General features: G+C 39.6%; 2 protein-coding genes across 2 annotated transcripts in view; one reads left to right on the top strand and one right to left on the bottom strand.

The window, feature by feature from the left end:
• LOC111077916 (MKRN2 opposite strand protein) overlaps positions 1-19,274 on the bottom strand; it is a 69,344-nt gene that overhangs the window by 7,633 nt on the left and 42,437 nt on the right. The window lies entirely within an intron of this gene.
• Positions 1-19,274, top strand: part of LOC111077847 (protein eyes shut) — a 68,079-nt gene that overhangs the window by 4,495 nt on the left and 44,310 nt on the right. The window contains exon 2 of the mRNA XM_022372301.2: positions 14,608-15,517. Within this exon, the coding sequence (XP_022227993.2) occupies positions 14,961-15,517 (557 nt within the window). The 5' untranslated portion in view covers positions 14,608-14,960. The remainder of the gene's footprint in view (positions 1-14,607; positions 15,518-19,274) is intronic.

Raw genomic sequence — 19,274 nt, forward strand, 5'->3', positions numbered from 1 at the left:
AGCATGGGAAATATATGGAGTGTAAAAATTCTATAATAAAAACCAAGTCGAAAACCATTTCCAGAAATAAAACTCATTAAAGATTGATCACTCCAATAAATATTAGGTTCATTGCTATTAGCTTTATTTCACGTTCCTTTGTTTCTCGCAGTGTCACTCCACCACACACTTGTCAAAAAGATACTTCTCACCCTGTTTTGTCTGTTGTGGCTCCCCCTTTTTTCGGTGCCACAAAGTGTGCTACACTTGTGTCGCATGCTGTCGCTGTTGCCTCACTCAGCTTCGCTTTCCCCACTACACTGCCTTATAGACTGCCACCCAGCTTTTCCAGCTGGTTTTTCCCACTTTTCTTCCCCTTAACAGCTTCATAAAGCCAAGTGTTTGCGCTTTGAAGTTTCCGCTTCCGCAGTGAACAACGAAATGTTGTTGGTGTTGCTGCCATTGCGGCACAGCATAAAACATACTTATTTTGAAGTTGGTGGCACATCCGTTCAACCCCACATACCCCACAACCATCCACATTCACCATCCTCCAGTCAACACACTCGGGGAAAAAGGATGCCAATGTTGAGCGTTTTGGAGAGTTTTCTTTTCCTGGGCTGCATTGTGGTTCACCTTTTTCACGTACGACTATTGTTGTTGTTGTAATTGCTGTTGAAGTTGTTGTGATTGTTGTTGAGATTGTTGTTGTCGGTTGTCACATCTGTTGTCTGAATCCGGTGAAAATTTAAATTCGAAAGTTGCGTTCTTTCTGCCCTCGCCCCTGCCTGAAGATCTAATTAAGTTTGTGGATTGTTTGCACAACTCAAGGGTATGTCACGTGGGTTGAGTAATTTACGTGGAAATGGTCTCCTCTCCGCTTTTGTGGGGACAATTTGTGGGTTGATTATTTCAATGACAAGAGGAGTGAAGATTGTTTAAGGAAATTATGTCGGTTGAGGTTTTGGTTATGGAGGTTATGTGGATTGAGGTTCATGAAAGTTGGCAGAACGTTGTATGATTTGTGTTATTTATTATATACAAACAAACAATACAATCTTAAGTAAATATTTAAAATATTTTACACTAAGGGAAAAGGAAGTTAAAAACAAATAAATATCAAACAAACCACACAATCAATACGACATTCAAGAACTCTCCCAAAATTGGCTACAATCTTTACCAACCTACAATCTTGAGTGACCTCTACATGAAATGTATTTGTTATAAGGATTTGTTCACGTTGCGGTCATAAATAACGACAGATTCATGCAATTTTATTACACACATTTTATGAGCAAATACGAACCAAAATAATATATACTCGCACAAGAGTGTGAATAAAAATGTGAGTGCGGGCATGGAGTTTTGTTCTTTAAGTTAAGGGAAACTCGATATGAATGCGAGTGAAAATGAAAAGAGAGGAAAGCTAAGGCAAAGCAAACACTTTCACTTTGTGCCCATTTAAGGTCGTGCATGGAATTTTCCTGTGTGTGTGTGTGTGGTACGTGCAATAAATAAGCGACTTATTTATGCCCTTCACACACAAATACACCTACACTCTCACACCCACCCACACATATATTTAGCAAAAGCAAGTGTATTTGGGTTAGTAATACCATTTACGAGGCAAAACAAACATAAAACAAAAATGTAAAAATGTAAAGAAGAAAGAGCCACAACAATGAGCTCTCTTTACGTTTATGTTTATGCCGGTAAATCCGTCTTCAATGTAAGCCCTGGCATATCTTTAAAACAACAAAGATAAAACAAAGAAAGCCGAAGCAGAAGATACCTTAGAAGATCTGAACTTTTTATGCGTGTTATATGATGAGCATAATTATTCGATTTGGAGCCAATTTTGAAATAGAAAGTTATATATATAAAGTCAAAATTAAATACAAACACAAATCTTTAGATTTGGGATTTTTCCAAAAACACTCCTTTTTTATATTAAGTTACTTTCAACCGTGCTGATTAGTTGAAAAATACTTGCTTTGAGCGATCCGTTTCCATGGCAGTTATAAGATATGTATAGTACCCTGATTTTTATGAGTTCAGCTATTTATGTAGACATAAAGCTCGGATTTTTCATTTAATTTTTTTGCATATTCTATGGAAAAATTAAGTATTTATTTTTATTTATTTTTAATATTATTTTTTTTAGTATTACTATTTTTTATTTCTTTTTTATTTAATTTAATTTATTATTTTTTTTTTTTATTTATTAATTGAAAAATTGAATTGAATATAGTAATTCGAGTAACCCAACCGAATTTCTTAAGTTTAAACCACTTATCTATACATTTTTTATACAAACATATAGAAAGATAGTAAGATATGAGCGTATACATATGCTCAGTCTACAATATCAAAGTCTATCAAATTCTTCCATTTTAGCATAACAAACATCTGCTAATAATCACAATACCCTTGTCGAAACTACAAAATAGAACACAAAAGAAAATCTCAACGACCAACCGAGAGTACGAACGAGCGAACGTTCGAGGATGGTTCCTCTATTTAACTAACTGTGCATAATTCATAATTTAATTAAGAACTCGGCGAAATGAAAAAAGTTACACGAGGGACATTCCACTCTCTGCCCCTCTCTCTCTCTCTCTCTCTATCTCTCTATTGCCAGAATACAGGTATGAGTGTTTGTGTGTGAGTCAATGGCTGAGAAGCCCTGCCACAGCTGTTGGCCCGTCTGAAAGTGTGTGTAAGCCCTAGGGCTACCCTTGTGTGTGTGTGTGTGTGGGGGTTTCGGTGTTCTTGGGTTCTCTTGACATCTTCGCCAGCTCATTGTTGCGGAAGGTGCCATTTCACTGGCGTATTCTGTCCGCAGCTGGTGGTTTTTTTTTTGCTGCAAATGGCCATAAGTCAAGGAAATCTGCGGAACCCAAATGACAAGATTTTCCGGTTTGATTTTTTGTGGGGTGCAAGGGAATGCATAGACAAAAGCACTGTCAGGGATTACAAGTGTGAGAGGTGTGAGACGATTTGCTAAGCCTCAAGATGCATTTCCTTCCACTCACTCACGCGTTGGCCCAGGGAAAATGAGAGGGGATTTAAAGAAAGAAAACAAACATCTTTTGCAGGTTTATTGGGGACAGACATCCATTTACCCATTTGTTGACATTCCTCATTAACTGGAAATTGTATGTCTTTAGATGATTTTTATACCTTTTGTGAGGTTGTGTAGAGTTCTGAACAAGGATGAGTTCAGGACGTATCAACTATCGGGCCTCTGGAGTCTCTGACTCTTTAAAAAATATAAAAGTTATATACATTTTTGGATCTACATGTAACTATTCGATTCTCAGGCCTTTCATATTTATTTCCCTTATTAAATATTTAAAACTGCGCTCAATAGCCAACATCATGCAAAAAAGTATATATTTACGCACAGCCACCTCAAAGTACTGCATTGAATTATTACGCACTCCAATGGCTCCCCAGAGGAAGCAACAATCAAAGGCAATGGGAAAGGATAGCCGCCGCAGCTCCACAAGAAGGGAAAACAGCCAATGACATGACATTCAAACCGCAAACGGTTGTCCTGAACATTGTTCAATTCTACCGCCCCGCCGCATTTTGACCGTGGCCCCACCTCAGCATAGGAACATGCCCCAACCTGCCTTGATGGCTGTCGCCAGAGCTTGCCTCTTTCCCCCTAACAAGCCACACAAAAGACGTCCCCGGACTTGGTCAGCTCTTCATTTGGTCAACTGCTGACAGCAAACCACCAACAACAACAACAGCAGCACCGCCGCCACCAGCAACAGCAGCAGCAGCAACAAAAAAAACACTGTTTGGTGGTTGTGCCTCCTTGTTTTCCCTTGTGCCATTTTCCATTTGGCATTTCCCTTTCACAGCCACTCCATGGTTAATTAACTCTTGCCTCGGATCGCAAACGCGCTACACGCTGCCTGCGAAAATTCCTTTGAGCGAATTTCATTTTTAAGCAGCAGCCATCCTCTGCCCTGACTGCAACAAAGTTAAATGCTTGCCAAAAGGGTTTCCATCAAATTTTCTACTAATTTAATTGCCCCGACGTGATATTGACGCTTAAATCAAAGGGCGGAAGGGGCGCAAAGGGAACAGAAGGTTTAAGCGGATAAGAACTAATTGGAAATCATTTGGGTGCGACTACACGGATTGAATTTCAAGTAAAAGTCTTTGAATTGTAAAGCAAAAAAGGAAATTAGCTGCATTTTTATTGTTGATCAGGAGTTTTTACGATATTTCTTTCTGATTTTTGTCTCTTTGCCATGAAAAGAGTATTTACGGTTAAATTTATGATAATGTTTAAATTATATGGATAATGTTTTAAAAATCCTTTTATAGACCGTAATTTTGGTCGAAAAATGTATTTAAAAATCAAAGATTTTAGAAATTTTTCCAGCAGTTTTTTCATAGTTGTCATGCATGATTATAATATATAATATATACATATTCGATTAACAGTATACCATTATAATGTACATATTTATGTATCTGCTACATAATTTGAATTTTGTCTAACCCAACCAAAATGAATTTTCGCTTTGAATTTAGAGCAAATTCACCAAAACATCTTAAATAACTTTTCTTCCCCACTTAATTTCCACCCCTCCTCGCCAAATCTTCTTCAAATATTCCCAGAAAAAAAAAACTCCATTTTCTTTTTTGGGAATTTTCTTGTTTTCTGCCAAAAACAAACATTACATGTCACTTGCAAAAGTTTTTCCCGAAAAACGAACCAATTTTCACTGCATTTAAATTAACTCAATTTTCTACTCATTTGCAAGCACAAACAGTGTCTGTTTCTCTCCTTACACTTTGGGTATGGGATGCGACTCGCATGCAATTACAGTCACCCACATAAATATGGCGCCCAGGCATTTACTTAAGTTGCACAATTTTAATTACAATTGCAAGCGTCAACAACAAGAAAATACACACGCACACGCACAACACAAATGGCAACAAAATACAGACAGCAACGAGCCACGCCTACTGTACAAATTCGAGGGCGTCAAAGGAGGGGAATGGCAGCTAAAAAACAAAAACAAGGCAGCAAAGACAATAAAAACATGATAGACACTGTTGATTTCAGGGAAGGAGATTTTGAATACCCTTTCTTGTTAGATTTTAGCTTTGGAAGATGAATGATAAATAAATTTGATAAATTTTTCCCATATTTAACGTTTGACTGCATCTTAAGATATAAGAAAGTATTTTTAGCTAAGACTACATTTTCGAAAGATTTTTCCTATGTTGCTATGTTGCTATATAAATAGCGATCTGATCTTGACTGTTCCAGCTTACATATGTACATATATACTGGACGCAAAACAAAAAAAAGAAGTGTCTCTAGAAAGTTTCAGCAAGATAGGTTCAAACTATTTTCACAGAATTGTTGCTATACCCACTATACTCCTATAGATATAAACGACAGATATTCTTTCATTTCTCTCGCACTCTGAGAGGGTATAATTAATACAACGACAACTGCAGCAACAAGAATGCGATAGAGAGAGATAAAGAGAGAGAGAGAGAACAAAAATCCACATTGCGGAAGCGAACAATTTTCATTTAAAGCGATAAAAACTTTTATTACCACTACCGAAAAATGTGGAAAATGTTTTTGGCCGCCTGAAAGCATGCAACATTTTTACATAGTGCCACAAATACACGGACACGCACACACATATAGAGAGAAAGAAGAAGCAGCAGATGAAGAGGAAGAAGAAAGTGGAGCCGAGTTATCTCCGCCCACAGTTTGGCTCGCTTTCCCGGCCACTTGTATAATCGATGTATCCATGCCGATGCCCTCTGCATATCCCACAAAAGTAACCGCCCACTTGCCCCATGTCCTACCAAGACCCATGCCCCCAGAACCATCCAGCAGTGGCTGCCCATCCATACCCCTCCACCGGCTTCTTTGTGTTGTTTATGCCACATTTGTGTGTTTGGCTCCATTTATTGCATTTGCGATGTTGCGGTGTGATTTTCTGTTGTGGTGTGGCAACAAGGATAAGGCAAGTGCAGGAGGAAGAGACAGCCGCACGAAAAGCGAGTGAAGGAAGGAGAAACTTTCTGTGGGAATGATAGTTCCAGGAGGGTGGCGATACGAGATACCACCACCTCAAAGTAGACTACTTTCTGTTGCTGGAAAAGTAGTCCATGAGGATTAGTAAGCAGAGAGGCATGGCGCACATTTAAGCTTAGTAGCATTTGCCAACCATATTTCATTCTAATATTGATTTCTGATAGGCAAAAGTAAACAGAAAAAAAGAAAATATAAATCAGAAGAGTCATGCAATTGCACTTGCCACAAAACGTGTCTGTAAATAATGTTTTAGTTTTCTTCAAATTGAAAAATAAATGCCAATTGAGAATATTGAGCAAATATAGAAAAAGTTGATTAAAAATAAGAAAAATTGTTTACGAAAGATCAAACCAATTACAAGTTTGGAAATGTATCTGAGAAATAAAAAGACTATTTAATACATCAATAAAGATTTTTTGAACAGGTTTATAAGAACTTTATTTAATAAAAAATACTCAGAATAAAATTTTTCTTACAAATGCAATAAAATTCTACTTAAATAAAAATCTAGGTTGAAACCATTTGATTAAATAAATTCACGAGAATTTCAATTCTAAGAACCGAAGAACCACTCAATCGAAATTAATAGTTGGCGCACAATAACCACAAATCTGTTTGGTGCCATCAAACGGTAATGTCTTAAGCCCACAACAATAATCACAGCAAATTGAATAGTTAATTGATCAAACCCATAAGTTTGGGGGGTTATCGAAGCGACTAAGCCAATCAAAGCAATGGTGCAGCCACTAAAGCTTAAGAAAACAAAGGACACCCCATCTGCACCTCAAAGCACACGGACACCCACATAGCAGGACAACCCACTCTCCACTCTGCACTGGCACCCTCAAAAACCAGGAACTTTCCTCTTAGATAAATGTTTCAATAACCAATTTTCTTTCAATTTACGTTTATTGCATCGGTTGCCATATGGCCATATGGCACACACAAAAATGAAGCTCCCAAAAACAAACTATATATACGAGTATCGTATCCCCCGCAATGCAACGCGAATTGTATAAATTGCAAGACAAATACGGTTAAATAAATCTGCAGGCAGCACAGATTGCTTTAATAAATATTCGGAACGATGCCACACACCATACCATATCGTACCCAACATAAATGTGTTTACACAGACCCAGACCACCCAGACCACCCAGACCCCCAACGAGCGGTGAAGAGGAAAAAGGCAAACAGCAGAAAAAAAGGAAGGCCCAAGGAAAATCAACGACAATTTTCGAAACATTTTTAAAACACATTTAGAAAACAAAGAATGGCAGCCAAACAATGTTAATAGGGGAAAGGCAAGCGCTGGGTCAGAAAAAGGAGGAGGAGCAGCAGCACCACGAAGGCAAGCCAATGAGGAGCTTAAAGAAAGCGAAAAATGAAAGATATTTCGACTTAAAGATACCTGGGAAATATCTGCGAGACCTTTTGGGGAAGGTAGTTTTAATTTTATTTAACTAGCAACAGGAATATTCGATAAAGGAAGATCTCTTACTAGCTATTACAGATAAGCTAATACAAATCATGCAGCGCTTTTAATGACATTTTGCTCCTCCCATAATTTTCTCTGAATAGAATATACCCGTTCTTGTCTTCTGCAAATACCGTGGTATAAAAAAAAAGCCAAAGTCAAGACCATGCGGCCATGTGGCGTATGCGCAATCTTCGGCTTGTATCGTCCTGTGTGTATGTCTGTGTTTCGTTTTGCTGCTGAGTGTGCTCCGTTGGTCCTTCCTTTCTGTGTAAGTGCTTCTGTGGATAGCGCGTGCTGACACTTAATCTTCCAGCTGACGCAGATGCAGCTCAGGATATGGCAGTCATATATCCAGCCAGCTTTGAACTTCCTAGGCAACGGATGTCGCCTGTTATCCTTCTTCCACGGGGCTCTCAACCAAGAGCAAAATGAAAAAAATGAAAGCCAGAGCAAAGAGTACTAGTGTCATGCAGTGGCAAAGGGGTTTTAGCTTGTGGAGGCCAAAAAACTAAATGCAAAACGGGGATATTGAATGGGAAATGGAATGTTAAAGTGAAGATTGAATCAAGGATATGGCCAGGAGAGGAGCTATCTAAGTGAAAGGAGCATCAGTGATGGAGGGGTACTGTAGATACCTGCTACCTGCAGCTCTTCTGCCAGAAATAGGAAGCAGTCTTCCAATGAGAGCTTTCACTGTACTCATAATCCAATGAATGATTCTTACAAACCCTAATTCTAAGTAAATTATTCTTCTACCAAATGATGCCATTTGTTAGAGTAATATTTTTTTAGATCTAACGTTGTAGCTGAACCTTCCAAATATATCTGAATCATTGGCAACGCTGCGTATGAGTTATGAAATACATTTTCAACATCATCAGCAGCAACTGTGACAGAGAAGTGCTCACGAATATGCTTCAAAGTCAGAAATTGATTTAAGTCAATTAATTATAACGAGCCATAAAAGCAGCAGCAAACAAGAAGTACGGGAAGAATGGGGGTGGGGGGGACTACGTCCTCTAAGCAACTTGATAACTGCTGCCCCCAACTCGTTACGTCCATCCCTCGGACAACGCCACGTTTGTGGCAGAAGTGGCAGCAGTACGAGTAGCAGCAGTTGGCCAGCTGCTTTGTGTTAGCTACTGTTTGCACCCTTTGAAGAGGGTATCTAGGAGTTTGATCAGATGTTTGCAGTGCACAAAAGGAGTAAACTTGTTTATCATAAAGTGTAAATGCCTGAAAGGTCAGCGTAAGATATCTGTGATAAATAGATAGTTGATAGATGCAAAAGTATCTTAAGCTTCAGTTTAAAATGCTTGCTTTTACTTCTATGTTTTTATTCAATGAAGTTATGAGAGATCCGAAAATGCAGAATCCCCATAAATTATGGTATCTAACAAATGGCAGACTTTTGGTCAGATTATTATACATAGACAAAATTTAGAAAGCAATTTCCCAATTTAATCCAATGTAGCTCACTCTGACGGAGAAAGGGAGATATAATGCTAGGATATAACTTCGTTGGTGTGAAGTGAGCGATATATGAAACTCTGGAGAGTATGTTCTTAAAACTTCGCTTCAATTTGGTATATTCTTCATAATAGAGAACACAAACGCACTTCTCTTTGGTACTATTGAAACTTCTCTTAGACTCATTAAAAGAGATTTCCATAGGAATTTCCCAAGTAGCCAGTATTCTGTAGTCGAAATCATGACCAAAGCTTACCTACATCTTATAGTCTACGTTTTTGGTAGAATGGGGCTGTGATGTTGGTGCCAGTTGGGGGTGCTGGAAAAGCATGAATGCTGCTGGGTATGGGGTAAGGCCATGTAATCGTATTAAGCAAACGGAACTGGTGCCATGGACTGGCACGTGTTTGACCAGTGGAAGGGGTACGGTACGGTACGACAGTACGTTGGGGGTACTCGTACTTAAAGGTAATTGTATTTGTGCACTGCAAACATGGCGTGTTTTATTAACAAACAGACAGAGAGGGAGAGCAGGAGAGCCAGAAATGGTGCTAGAGAGAGTGTCAAAGAGAAAGAGAGAGAGAGAGAGTGGCTGAGAGAAAGTGGAATGTGTTTACTCATATGTCCTGTCAAAGACAAGTTAATTATTTTAACATGTGTGTGTGTGTGTGTATGTGTGCCATGCCTTTTGTTTATTTTTGTCCATCGATTTTCACGCGCTCTACATTACAGCACACCCACTGGCACATAGATACACTCACACACACTCAGTCGCATGCGGAGACATAATCTGCATAATGAAAGATCCTGAGTGCTTAAAAGACTTGCTTGGCATATTCGTGGCTTCATTATGTGCTGCCTACTTTTCGGCTGCACAAGCGAGACGTACTCCAATTTGGGCATGATTTTACAATTTTAATTCGAAGCAAAGTCAAGCGGTTTCTATTAGAGTTTTGCTTTTTGAAAAATGAAAATTCAACAAACGAAAAGACACGAAATTTTTAATTAATTTCTAAAATATTTGAAATAGCCACGTGCTCAAGAGCTTAACTTAATTTATTAAATGCATTTAATAAATAAGAGTAATGCGAGTTATTTTTTAACCCATTTATCTAACACCTACCTTCTTCCAAAACCACTTCAAAATTCCAACAAAATTAAGTGAATATGCAAAGCAGAACAGCACCCTAAGACAATGGCACTTGCCTGTTGTTGGCTTTTGAGTTTTGATAAATATTTGCACAATATTTGTCAGAATTAATTAACAATATAAGGGAGGAACTGTCGGACAGAGAGGGAGCGGAAGACTGTGTGTGGAAAAGCTTTTCCCACATTCCTCTAGCTCTCTCTTTCAGTTTTTGTTTGTCTCAGCAGCATATTTCAAGTAAACTTTTTATTTCAGTCGAGAAGCACTTGTTTACTTGCCATCGCTTTGCATAAATTCGCTTTAAATACAACAAACCGACAAGAACAAATCTTGACAATTTAATTAAAATTTATGCAAGCAAATTTCTCTGACAAATAAACAAGAACATAAGTCTTAAAAATACGAAACACTTTTTAGGGTAAAGCAAAGGAAGAGAAGTAATAAATATTGTTGAAAAAATATACCGTAATAAACTGTTACTGAACACACAAAAATCCATTGAATATATCTTTATATATGTATGTATATGTATCCTTCCTAAATATCCTCTTGAGTACAAAGTACTTCCTTATACAATAGATTGAAGGCGCAGATAATTACCTTGGAATCAATTACCAACAAAGTTCCTTCCTTTATTTAAATATTTCGATTACCTTTTTGGCCATTAACAGCCCGGCAAATTACCTCTTTTCGATGTCTGCTCTCGACTAGACTACACTGTAATTCACACAACAATCCATCACAATCATTATTTGGCCATTTATCTTTCAAACTCGTGTATCTGTGTGTATCTTACGGCAAATCCTTGCTGCAGCCACTCTGGCTCCCCATCATCATCGAGAAAACCTGCTTATAATTACCCCACCAGATTACACATTGCCTAACAAGGCCCATTCATTAATGTCATCAAATTCTTGATGGGTACGGGTGCGGGAAAATGGTAATGAAGGAGAACAGACAGCAGCAGCAGCAACAACGTCTTTCATTTCTGTTTGAAAATCTGCAACATTATGTCGACACAGAGTCGGCAAATGGAAAATGGCTCAACGTTAATGACAAATCCCCAGGCTTCGCAGACTCCCCCCAGGCCTTCTGCCACCTTATCCAGCTACAACACCAATTCGGTCCATCCACAAAGTTGCAGTTGCTGCAAATGCCATAAAAACCAAACAGAAACAGAAGCAGCAACAGCAGCAGCCGGAACAATAAAAACAGAAACATCTAGAAGCCGGTATGTCCACGGGTTCTCTTCGGTTTGATTGCTGGCGTCTGGCGCCTGGCTCCTGGCTTGGATTGTATGGGGTTTTGTGGGGTTTTGGGTTTTATGCGCTAGTTAAAATTTTCTCCACCGAAAAATGTGTGCTGCAGGTGCAAGCAATTTGATGACATTGGCCAGTTAACATTTTCTTACCCTCTCCCGAAAAAAATACTGTGAGGAAAATGTATGAAAAGGTTAATCAATGAAAATAAAAGAAAATGGAACATATTTTCAAACATTTATCTCGCCTCTAACTTTAGCTCAAAGATCGAAATGTGCAATACCAATCGTTGTTTGGAAAACTACATACGAAACTCCAGGGCAATTTTTTCACTGGTAATGCATACAATTCCCAATGGGTTGTGGCACGAAAGTGGACAACATTTTGTTTGTTCAGTGTTGAATGGCCTTCCCCTAACGGCAGCGGTGGGATGGTTGGTGGTGGCTGCTTTCGAGGCGCCACTCAACACCATCATCGTCGTCATCATCATCCTCAACGTGGGAGGAGGAGGAGGAGGAGGAGAACCAAACACTCGACAATGTCCTCTCTCTCTGTAACTTGAACAACTTTCAGGCTTCAGCCGGCAATTGGAGATTGCCTCTTCATGCTTGCAGCTCCCCGCTGCATGCTGCATGCTGCACACTGGCTGCTGCCTGCTCCACTTGGCTCTTGGCCAGTTCTGAGAGCGAGGAGCCTTACCTTTCCGTTCGTGTGCATTTCATGCTGTGTCCCTGTGTTTACAGGCTAAATTCATTCATTCTCCGAGGCCGCACAGCAGACGGACGTCTACTCCTGTCGTCAGCGGGCCATGTGATGATACCTCCAAACACGGGACACGCCACCCCTACCTTTGCTACCTTTGCTGCCATGGCCATATCAGATTTTGCTGTTGTGTGTGAGTGTGTGTGTGTTTTTGTTTCCTTTGTTGTTGGGCCCCTTGACAATGCAGTTACTGATGGGACAACGAGAGCCTCATCAGCATCATCAGGATCTATTGCCTAACATTGGTACTACTGTGTGCGTGTGTGTGTCCTAGTTATTCTAACGATACGATACGATACGGGCTAGTGGTATGTGTTTTAGTTTTAGCTTTAGTGCAGAGTCAGTCAACGTTGCATCTTTCGATTCAAGAGAACGACACTAATTTCCACTTGAAGATGGAAGCTGGAAGCTGGACGGAAGCCTGCACTAAGGATATAATCCCAAAACATTATGACTGACGTTGGCCATATCGTTTTCAGCCATTTCAGTCTTTCAAACAATACGGCTACACATTACAGACAGCCACTCCAGACGCCAGCGTTCGTGCAATAAGCGAGACTGCAACTGCTGACCATTGCTCGGCTCGGAGTTAAGTCGGATTTATGTTGATGATGCAGCCAAGTTATGGGGCGTTGTCTGGCGTTGGCTGGCTGGTCCTTCTAGTTCTGATCCTACTTTTTTTTTCTCTCAGTTTTGCAGTTGCCATGGCACATGTCCGGTGCTTGGGTGCTTTGGTGCTTCGGTCCTTAATTGACGTGCAGAGTCCGTAGCTGGTTTCAATTTTGAACTTGTCACGAGAGCTGTCTCTGCATTTTCTGCGGCTACCATAAAAAATATATATTTATTCTCTAGTCACAATCCCAAAAAAGACATAACAAAAAAGTAGCATTCAAAAAAGACAGAGAGAGAGAGAGAGGCTGACAGGAACAGAATAAAGTCCCAGCCAAAAAAAAAAGCAGAGTTCCAAAAATGTTTGTTAACTTTTCTGCAGCTTACTGCACATGTGACTGCGATTTCTCTGCACCAAATCTCTCTCTCTCCCATGAGCTCTGTCCAGCGTTTTAATAGCTAAACACCCAAGTACCCAAACCGAGTCCGAAAACCATCCAACATATGTTCGCATGGGTATGTGTGATGTGTGTGTGTACAAGTTTTGGGGTTTATTTTGACACATGTGTGATGTGATGGGCAGCAGCGAGTACATCTGGGTGCCATCCAGCAGAATAAAATGAAATGAAATGAAATGGAAAGCCAGCCACAGCCACATGGCGGCATTATGGATAAGTTGTGCAGATTCACATTTCAGCAGGGGGACAGGGGGATAGGACAAAACGATTTTCAACTGTCTGAAAAGGATGGAAAAGCTTTGGGGAATTCAAGGGTATTGTTTATTCAAGGGATACCAAAGCCATAACCCTTTTTCGAGAGATTATTGTGGCTACATTTTGGAACAGCACTTTTTTGGGTTTTTGAAATTGAAATAATGAAACGTTTGGGTCTGCATTTCATCACATTTTTAAATAAAAAGAAAAAAATTAAATGGGAAATGATACGAGTATTTTTTATACTGATGATAGATCTAAGCATATATTTAACTATTTATAAATTATATAAATCTAGGAAATATAGGTGTAATATATTTATTCATAGCTCAGTTAATTTGTATTAAGATTTAATAGGATCCATGATAAGCAAATCATTCGAAGAAAAACGATCCTTAGCTTTTCTGGTTCTGAAGTTAAACTAACCAATCATTAGATATCAAATTGATACATGTCCTTAAAGAGTTCTACCATAATGTATTGATATCCGCTGACTATAACGTATAGCTTCTATAGTCGAAATTGTCACAAATCAAACTTTTCTGTGAATAGCTCTTTTATTTGTACAGATACACTAACTAAATGTATACAATTTCAGTTGATTAAGCGTATAAATAAAGTTAATAAATATAATAAAAATAATGCTTATGATTCGATAAATATATCATATAGAAAGCACAGGAGAATGGGTCGAAAAACAAGTCTTTTTGTGAATATCTATTTCTTTATTTCTGCTTTATTTAATTAGAAATTTCCATTTTCTGACAATATCATATTTCTGCTATCGGTTGAAATCGGTCGAAAATGTAGTCTTTGTGTGAATAAAATTCTAGTTTATAGTATATACGATATACATAAATATATATTTGTAGTTCAGGTTCATACATATATATTTCATCGAATGAATAAAGAAAGAAAACCGTCTGCTAACCTCTCCTTTAAGTATTCCCCAAAAACTTGTGCAACATTTAAAACATTTAAGTGCCACAACTAAAATCTTAATCAGAATGCACAATATCTAACCAAATTGTTGAGCAAATAATTTGCTTGAATATTCATGAAGTTTTTTCTTTTGCTTCTTTTTTTTGCAGACTGCAATGGCTGCAAAAATGTGAACGAGCAGAAGAGCAGCAACAACGAGGCGAAATATATAAAATAAAACAAAGAAGAAGATAGGAGAAAGTAGCAAGGAAGAGGGGGAAAAATCATAAACAAGATTTCTGAAGATGCGAAGGCGACGCAGATTGCATTCAAGGAGCGCCGCACTAGGATAACAAGGGAGAGAGGTGGATGTGGATGTGGGGGCAAACAATGAGAACTAATAAAGCACTTAAGCGGATAGACGAGCAGCAACAAGGACAAGCAAAAGGACACTCAAGTGGAAGGCAGCTCACGGAGCAACAGCAGCATCAATCAAAAGCAGTTTTCAAGACCCACTGGGCGTATGATCAACGTGATTCAGATTGATAAACAGACAATGGAGGAATCGCCTCAAATGAGACGCGAAATTGGTCGAAGACGTCCCTTGCAGCTGCTGCTGCAGCAGCAGCAGCACGAGGAGGAGCAGCAGCAGGCGAGAATCCTTGAAGAGGATGATGCACGAGCTGCCACACCGCTGACAGCAAACGGTTGCACCACCACGGGCCTGACTGCTACCACCAACCAGAAGCAACAACCATCAACGGATATGCAACGAAACCACCTGCAAAAGATGCCAACGACAAGAACCACAGCAAGAGCAACAATAGAAAAACCAACGATAACAACCATCACAAAAACTCCAACTCCAGCAGCATCCTGCTGCCCGGAAACAGCACCAACTTCAAGATTAAACTCTGCCTGGACATTAAGGATATTAGCTAAGTGCGGCGGCAGCTTCCACTCCAGGCTGCTGCTGCTTCTCGGCTTATGCCTGGGCTTCCTGGTGGGTGGCGGCCAGGCAGGATTTGCCTGCCTCAGCAATCCCTGTGTGTTTGGCGTATGCATCGATGGCCTGAACAGGTGAGTTCACCCTCACTTGCACCCTGAACTTCTAAGCCAAAGACCTCTGGGGTATAGAGATGGTAAATCGAAAGGTAGCGTCGTGACTTCCGGGTATAGAGATGATGATTGTGTCTATATTGGAAAAATATATTATAGTTCTGCTTGACATTCACAACATAAAATAGCTAGCAATCCACCTATAGGTACAAGGAGTCGCTCTATAATAATTTTTTTTGGTAGATAATTTTTCAATTAATAATAACAATTGAAAACTAGAGACTATTAATGATTAAATATTCATTTAAAGTTGTTTTAGTACATGTACTGAGCAAAGGGGGTAACTATTTTCTGTTCACAACTAGAAAAACTTTATAAAATGCTAAAAAAAAAAAACAAATGATAAATCCTTAACTTAAAAAAAAGTTACCATAAACTAATAAACAAATATATTTAAACTAGTTAAAAATACTTGAGGAGACACGCTTCTACCCAATGGAGTAATCTGTGATCCTTTCCATCGATGCCACTCCTATTAGCATAAGTCGAATGAAACCTTTCAGCACTGATTATATATTCCAGATTACGTTTGCGATAGATCACGCTGCCATACCTCTTGGGCAGGGCAGGTGGTCATCTCTTGGCATATGCTTAAAATTGCATTTGATTTGGGGGTTGGGGCTCTGTGCACATTTTGTGCTTATTATCGCCAGGACAGACCCCGTCCAACACATTTCGAGTGGCAATAAACTTGCGCCACTTGAACATCCAGAAGGGGTACGGTTCCAGTTTCAATTCCCAGTCCCTGGCATCCCAAGCCTTCCGGTGGTGTATCCCATTTTGCCATAGCCTACTCGTACCATCCCTCGATGGCTGGACCAACATGTTGATGCCGCCACTTTGCAGGCAAATGAATTTCCCGCAGATATCCCCAACCCATGCCCATCTGCTGTGCAGCCCCAGGGTGCTGCCCACTCGCTCCTCCCTCCCATCCTTCACACTTTTTTAATGCATGCCCGTTTAAATGGGGTTAAGTTGCGGCCACTGCCGCAGTGTGTGGCATGGGGCACAGCGAGGGTAGGACAGCAGGACGTAGCAGCCGAGTGTGTTGAGTGGGTTTCAATTGCACGGAACTGGAAAATTATTAACTGGGCTGGACTGAGCCAAAGTGCATTCTTAATGCGGTAAATTTACTGCCAAGATATATGCCAAGCGATTCAGCCAAGTTTTCATTATTGGATTTTCTCTTTTCAAGTTGCGAAAAAAGTAAACGAAGTCAGGGAGATAAAGGAATGAATATAAGAGCTATGATCTGTATATTTGGGGTATTATCTTCACGAGGAATATATATTTCTAAACATTCCATAATATTACCTATAGATTCCATAAAGTTTGATTCACCCAAGTTTTCATTATTGGATTTTCTCTTTTCAAGTTGAGAAAAAAGTAAACGAAGTCAGGGAGATAAAGGAATGAATATGAGCGCTATTGAACTGTATATTTGGGGTATTATCATCATGAGGAATATATATTTCCAAATATTCCATAATATTACTTATAGATTCCATAAAGTTGGATTCAGCCAAGTTTTCATTATTGGACTTTCTCTTTTCAAGTTGAGAAAAAAGTAAATTAAGTCAGGCAGATAAAGGAATAAATATAAGAGCTATGATCTGTATATTTGAGGTATTATCTTCAAAAATTTATATATATATTTCCAAATATTTCATTATTGTATTACCTATAAAGTCCATAAAGTTTGAGTGTTCAAAACATTAATAAATGTATCTTTAAATTGTCTATGAAGAGTTAGGAAAATTTCAAAAAAATAAGAAATATATTTTTACAAAAACAATGCCTCAAAGAACCATCAACAAAAAATTGTCATGCTAGAAGAGAGACGCAATTTGTGTGCAAATTGCACTCCTTCCACTTTGCACTTTCCACTGTTCAAACTTCTTCCGGTTTTTCATCCACCAAGCAAATCCTTCAGGCAAAGGTAATCCACACAAATCTATTCGAAATAACACTCAAATCTTCATTTTACTTCAAATTCAAATCAGGAGAAACATTTCAAATTGCTGCACTTTAGCCATTCGACGGGGATGGGATGAGACTTTGAGGCTTAGCTGCCACACACCTCCGCCGCAGCTACTGACACATCCTTGCCACCAGCAACCACCACCTACTAAAGCCAATTGCACAAACAAGTTGGAAAGCAGAAGAGATGGAATGGGAGATGAAGCCAAGTAGTTCCGCATCTGTTCAGCGCCCTTCTCCATCTGTTTGGACCCATCCTTCCTCATGGACTGCCATCGCTCTTCTTGACGCCATTTATACGACTAAGTAACTGGCATTTTATTTTTCTATGCTCACTTCGCGATATATGCGACCGCTAATCCTGCAGCCACCCACCCACTAAAGGAAAAGTGGTTAAGATATGTATGTTGTTTTTTCTTTTCCAACGCAAAAGCTGCAAGTCAAATGCGAAATGCGAAGAGCAGAAAGAAGCTGGGGGGGAAAACTGTTTGCCGGGGCGTTTGCCTGCATTTCTTCCCAAGACGTTGGCTGGGTGGGGGGCAGCGAATGGATGGGAAAGTTTATGTGCTGGCAAGTGGAATTTATAGCTGCAATTAAATTTAACATGATACCATGAGATTTAAACGGATTAACTGAATAGTTTTCGACCAACTTCCTTCCAAGTTTCCAGACTGCCTTCCTCCTCGGGGGGAAAGACTAGAATCGCAGAGGAGCAGCTTCCCAGCCATTCCGTATCTGAGAACATTGATATTTTATTGGTTTATCTTGGTTTATGTGCACGATAAGCCTCGCTTTCAACTGTTTTATGAGCTGGCTCTTAAAACTGTAGCGAGTCCAAAAAGTCCAATAAAAGTTGAGACAAGCTTTAAGATTTGTTTAGCAAATTGCTCCAGCCATTAAGGGTACAGATTGGCAACGGTTTAGGGGATGTTTTAGCAAGTTGAAAACACTAATTAAAGAAGTTTCTTTAATGTGAAAGTTAGCTGAGATAAGTTTTCTAGTGGTTGCAACTCTCAAAAATTATGTACCACCTTCAGCAAGGATCCACGAGTAGATGCATCATTCAGACATTCAGATTAAGAATCACATTCGGCACAGGGAATCCCTAAGGTCCACGCTTAAATTCTGATTATTCCCTTTCTTGCCAAAATGCCAGAGAGTGATCCAAGTACAAGTCGAATGCCATTATATAGTCATTTCCCCAATTGTTCCTGCCAAGGCAACAAATCAAATGGTCTCCAGGGTGAAAATGTCGAGCCGAAGGCGGTAATCAGGCTGTATCCCTGGGGCTCTCCAGCCAGTCAGCCAGAGAGAACAACATACGAGTAGGAGTATGTATGTGCCTAGGTGCTTATCTCCATACTTAGCCCCAAAAACACACACACAGCCACAGCCAGAGACAACTGCACTGGCAGCCCGGTTGCCTTCTGCATCCTAATGTAATCCATTATAAAGGACAACAGCAGAGATCTCTCCAACCCATTTTGTTCAATCCCCACCTGTGCCCTGCTCACAGGTGGGGAAACTTCTTTAATTAAGCTGCTGTTGATGCTGCTCCTTGTGCTCCTCCTCCTGCTCCTCTGGCAGCATCCTGCCATGTTTTGCTTGTTTTGGCCCTAGTCTCTCGGCCACAGTGTTCCCCTGACACATTCTCTTTTTTTCTGTGCTCTTTGCATTTCCATTTCGAATCGGTTTTGCCAGTGGGTTAGGCAATGAAGTAGCACAAACAAAACAACAA

This window comes from Drosophila obscura, unplaced genomic scaffold (genome assembly GCF_018151105.1).
Source record: "Drosophila obscura isolate BZ-5 IFL unplaced genomic scaffold, ASM1815110v1 contig_200, whole genome shotgun sequence".
In the NCBI taxonomy this organism is placed as follows: Eukaryota; Metazoa; Arthropoda; class Insecta; order Diptera; family Drosophilidae; genus Drosophila; species Drosophila obscura.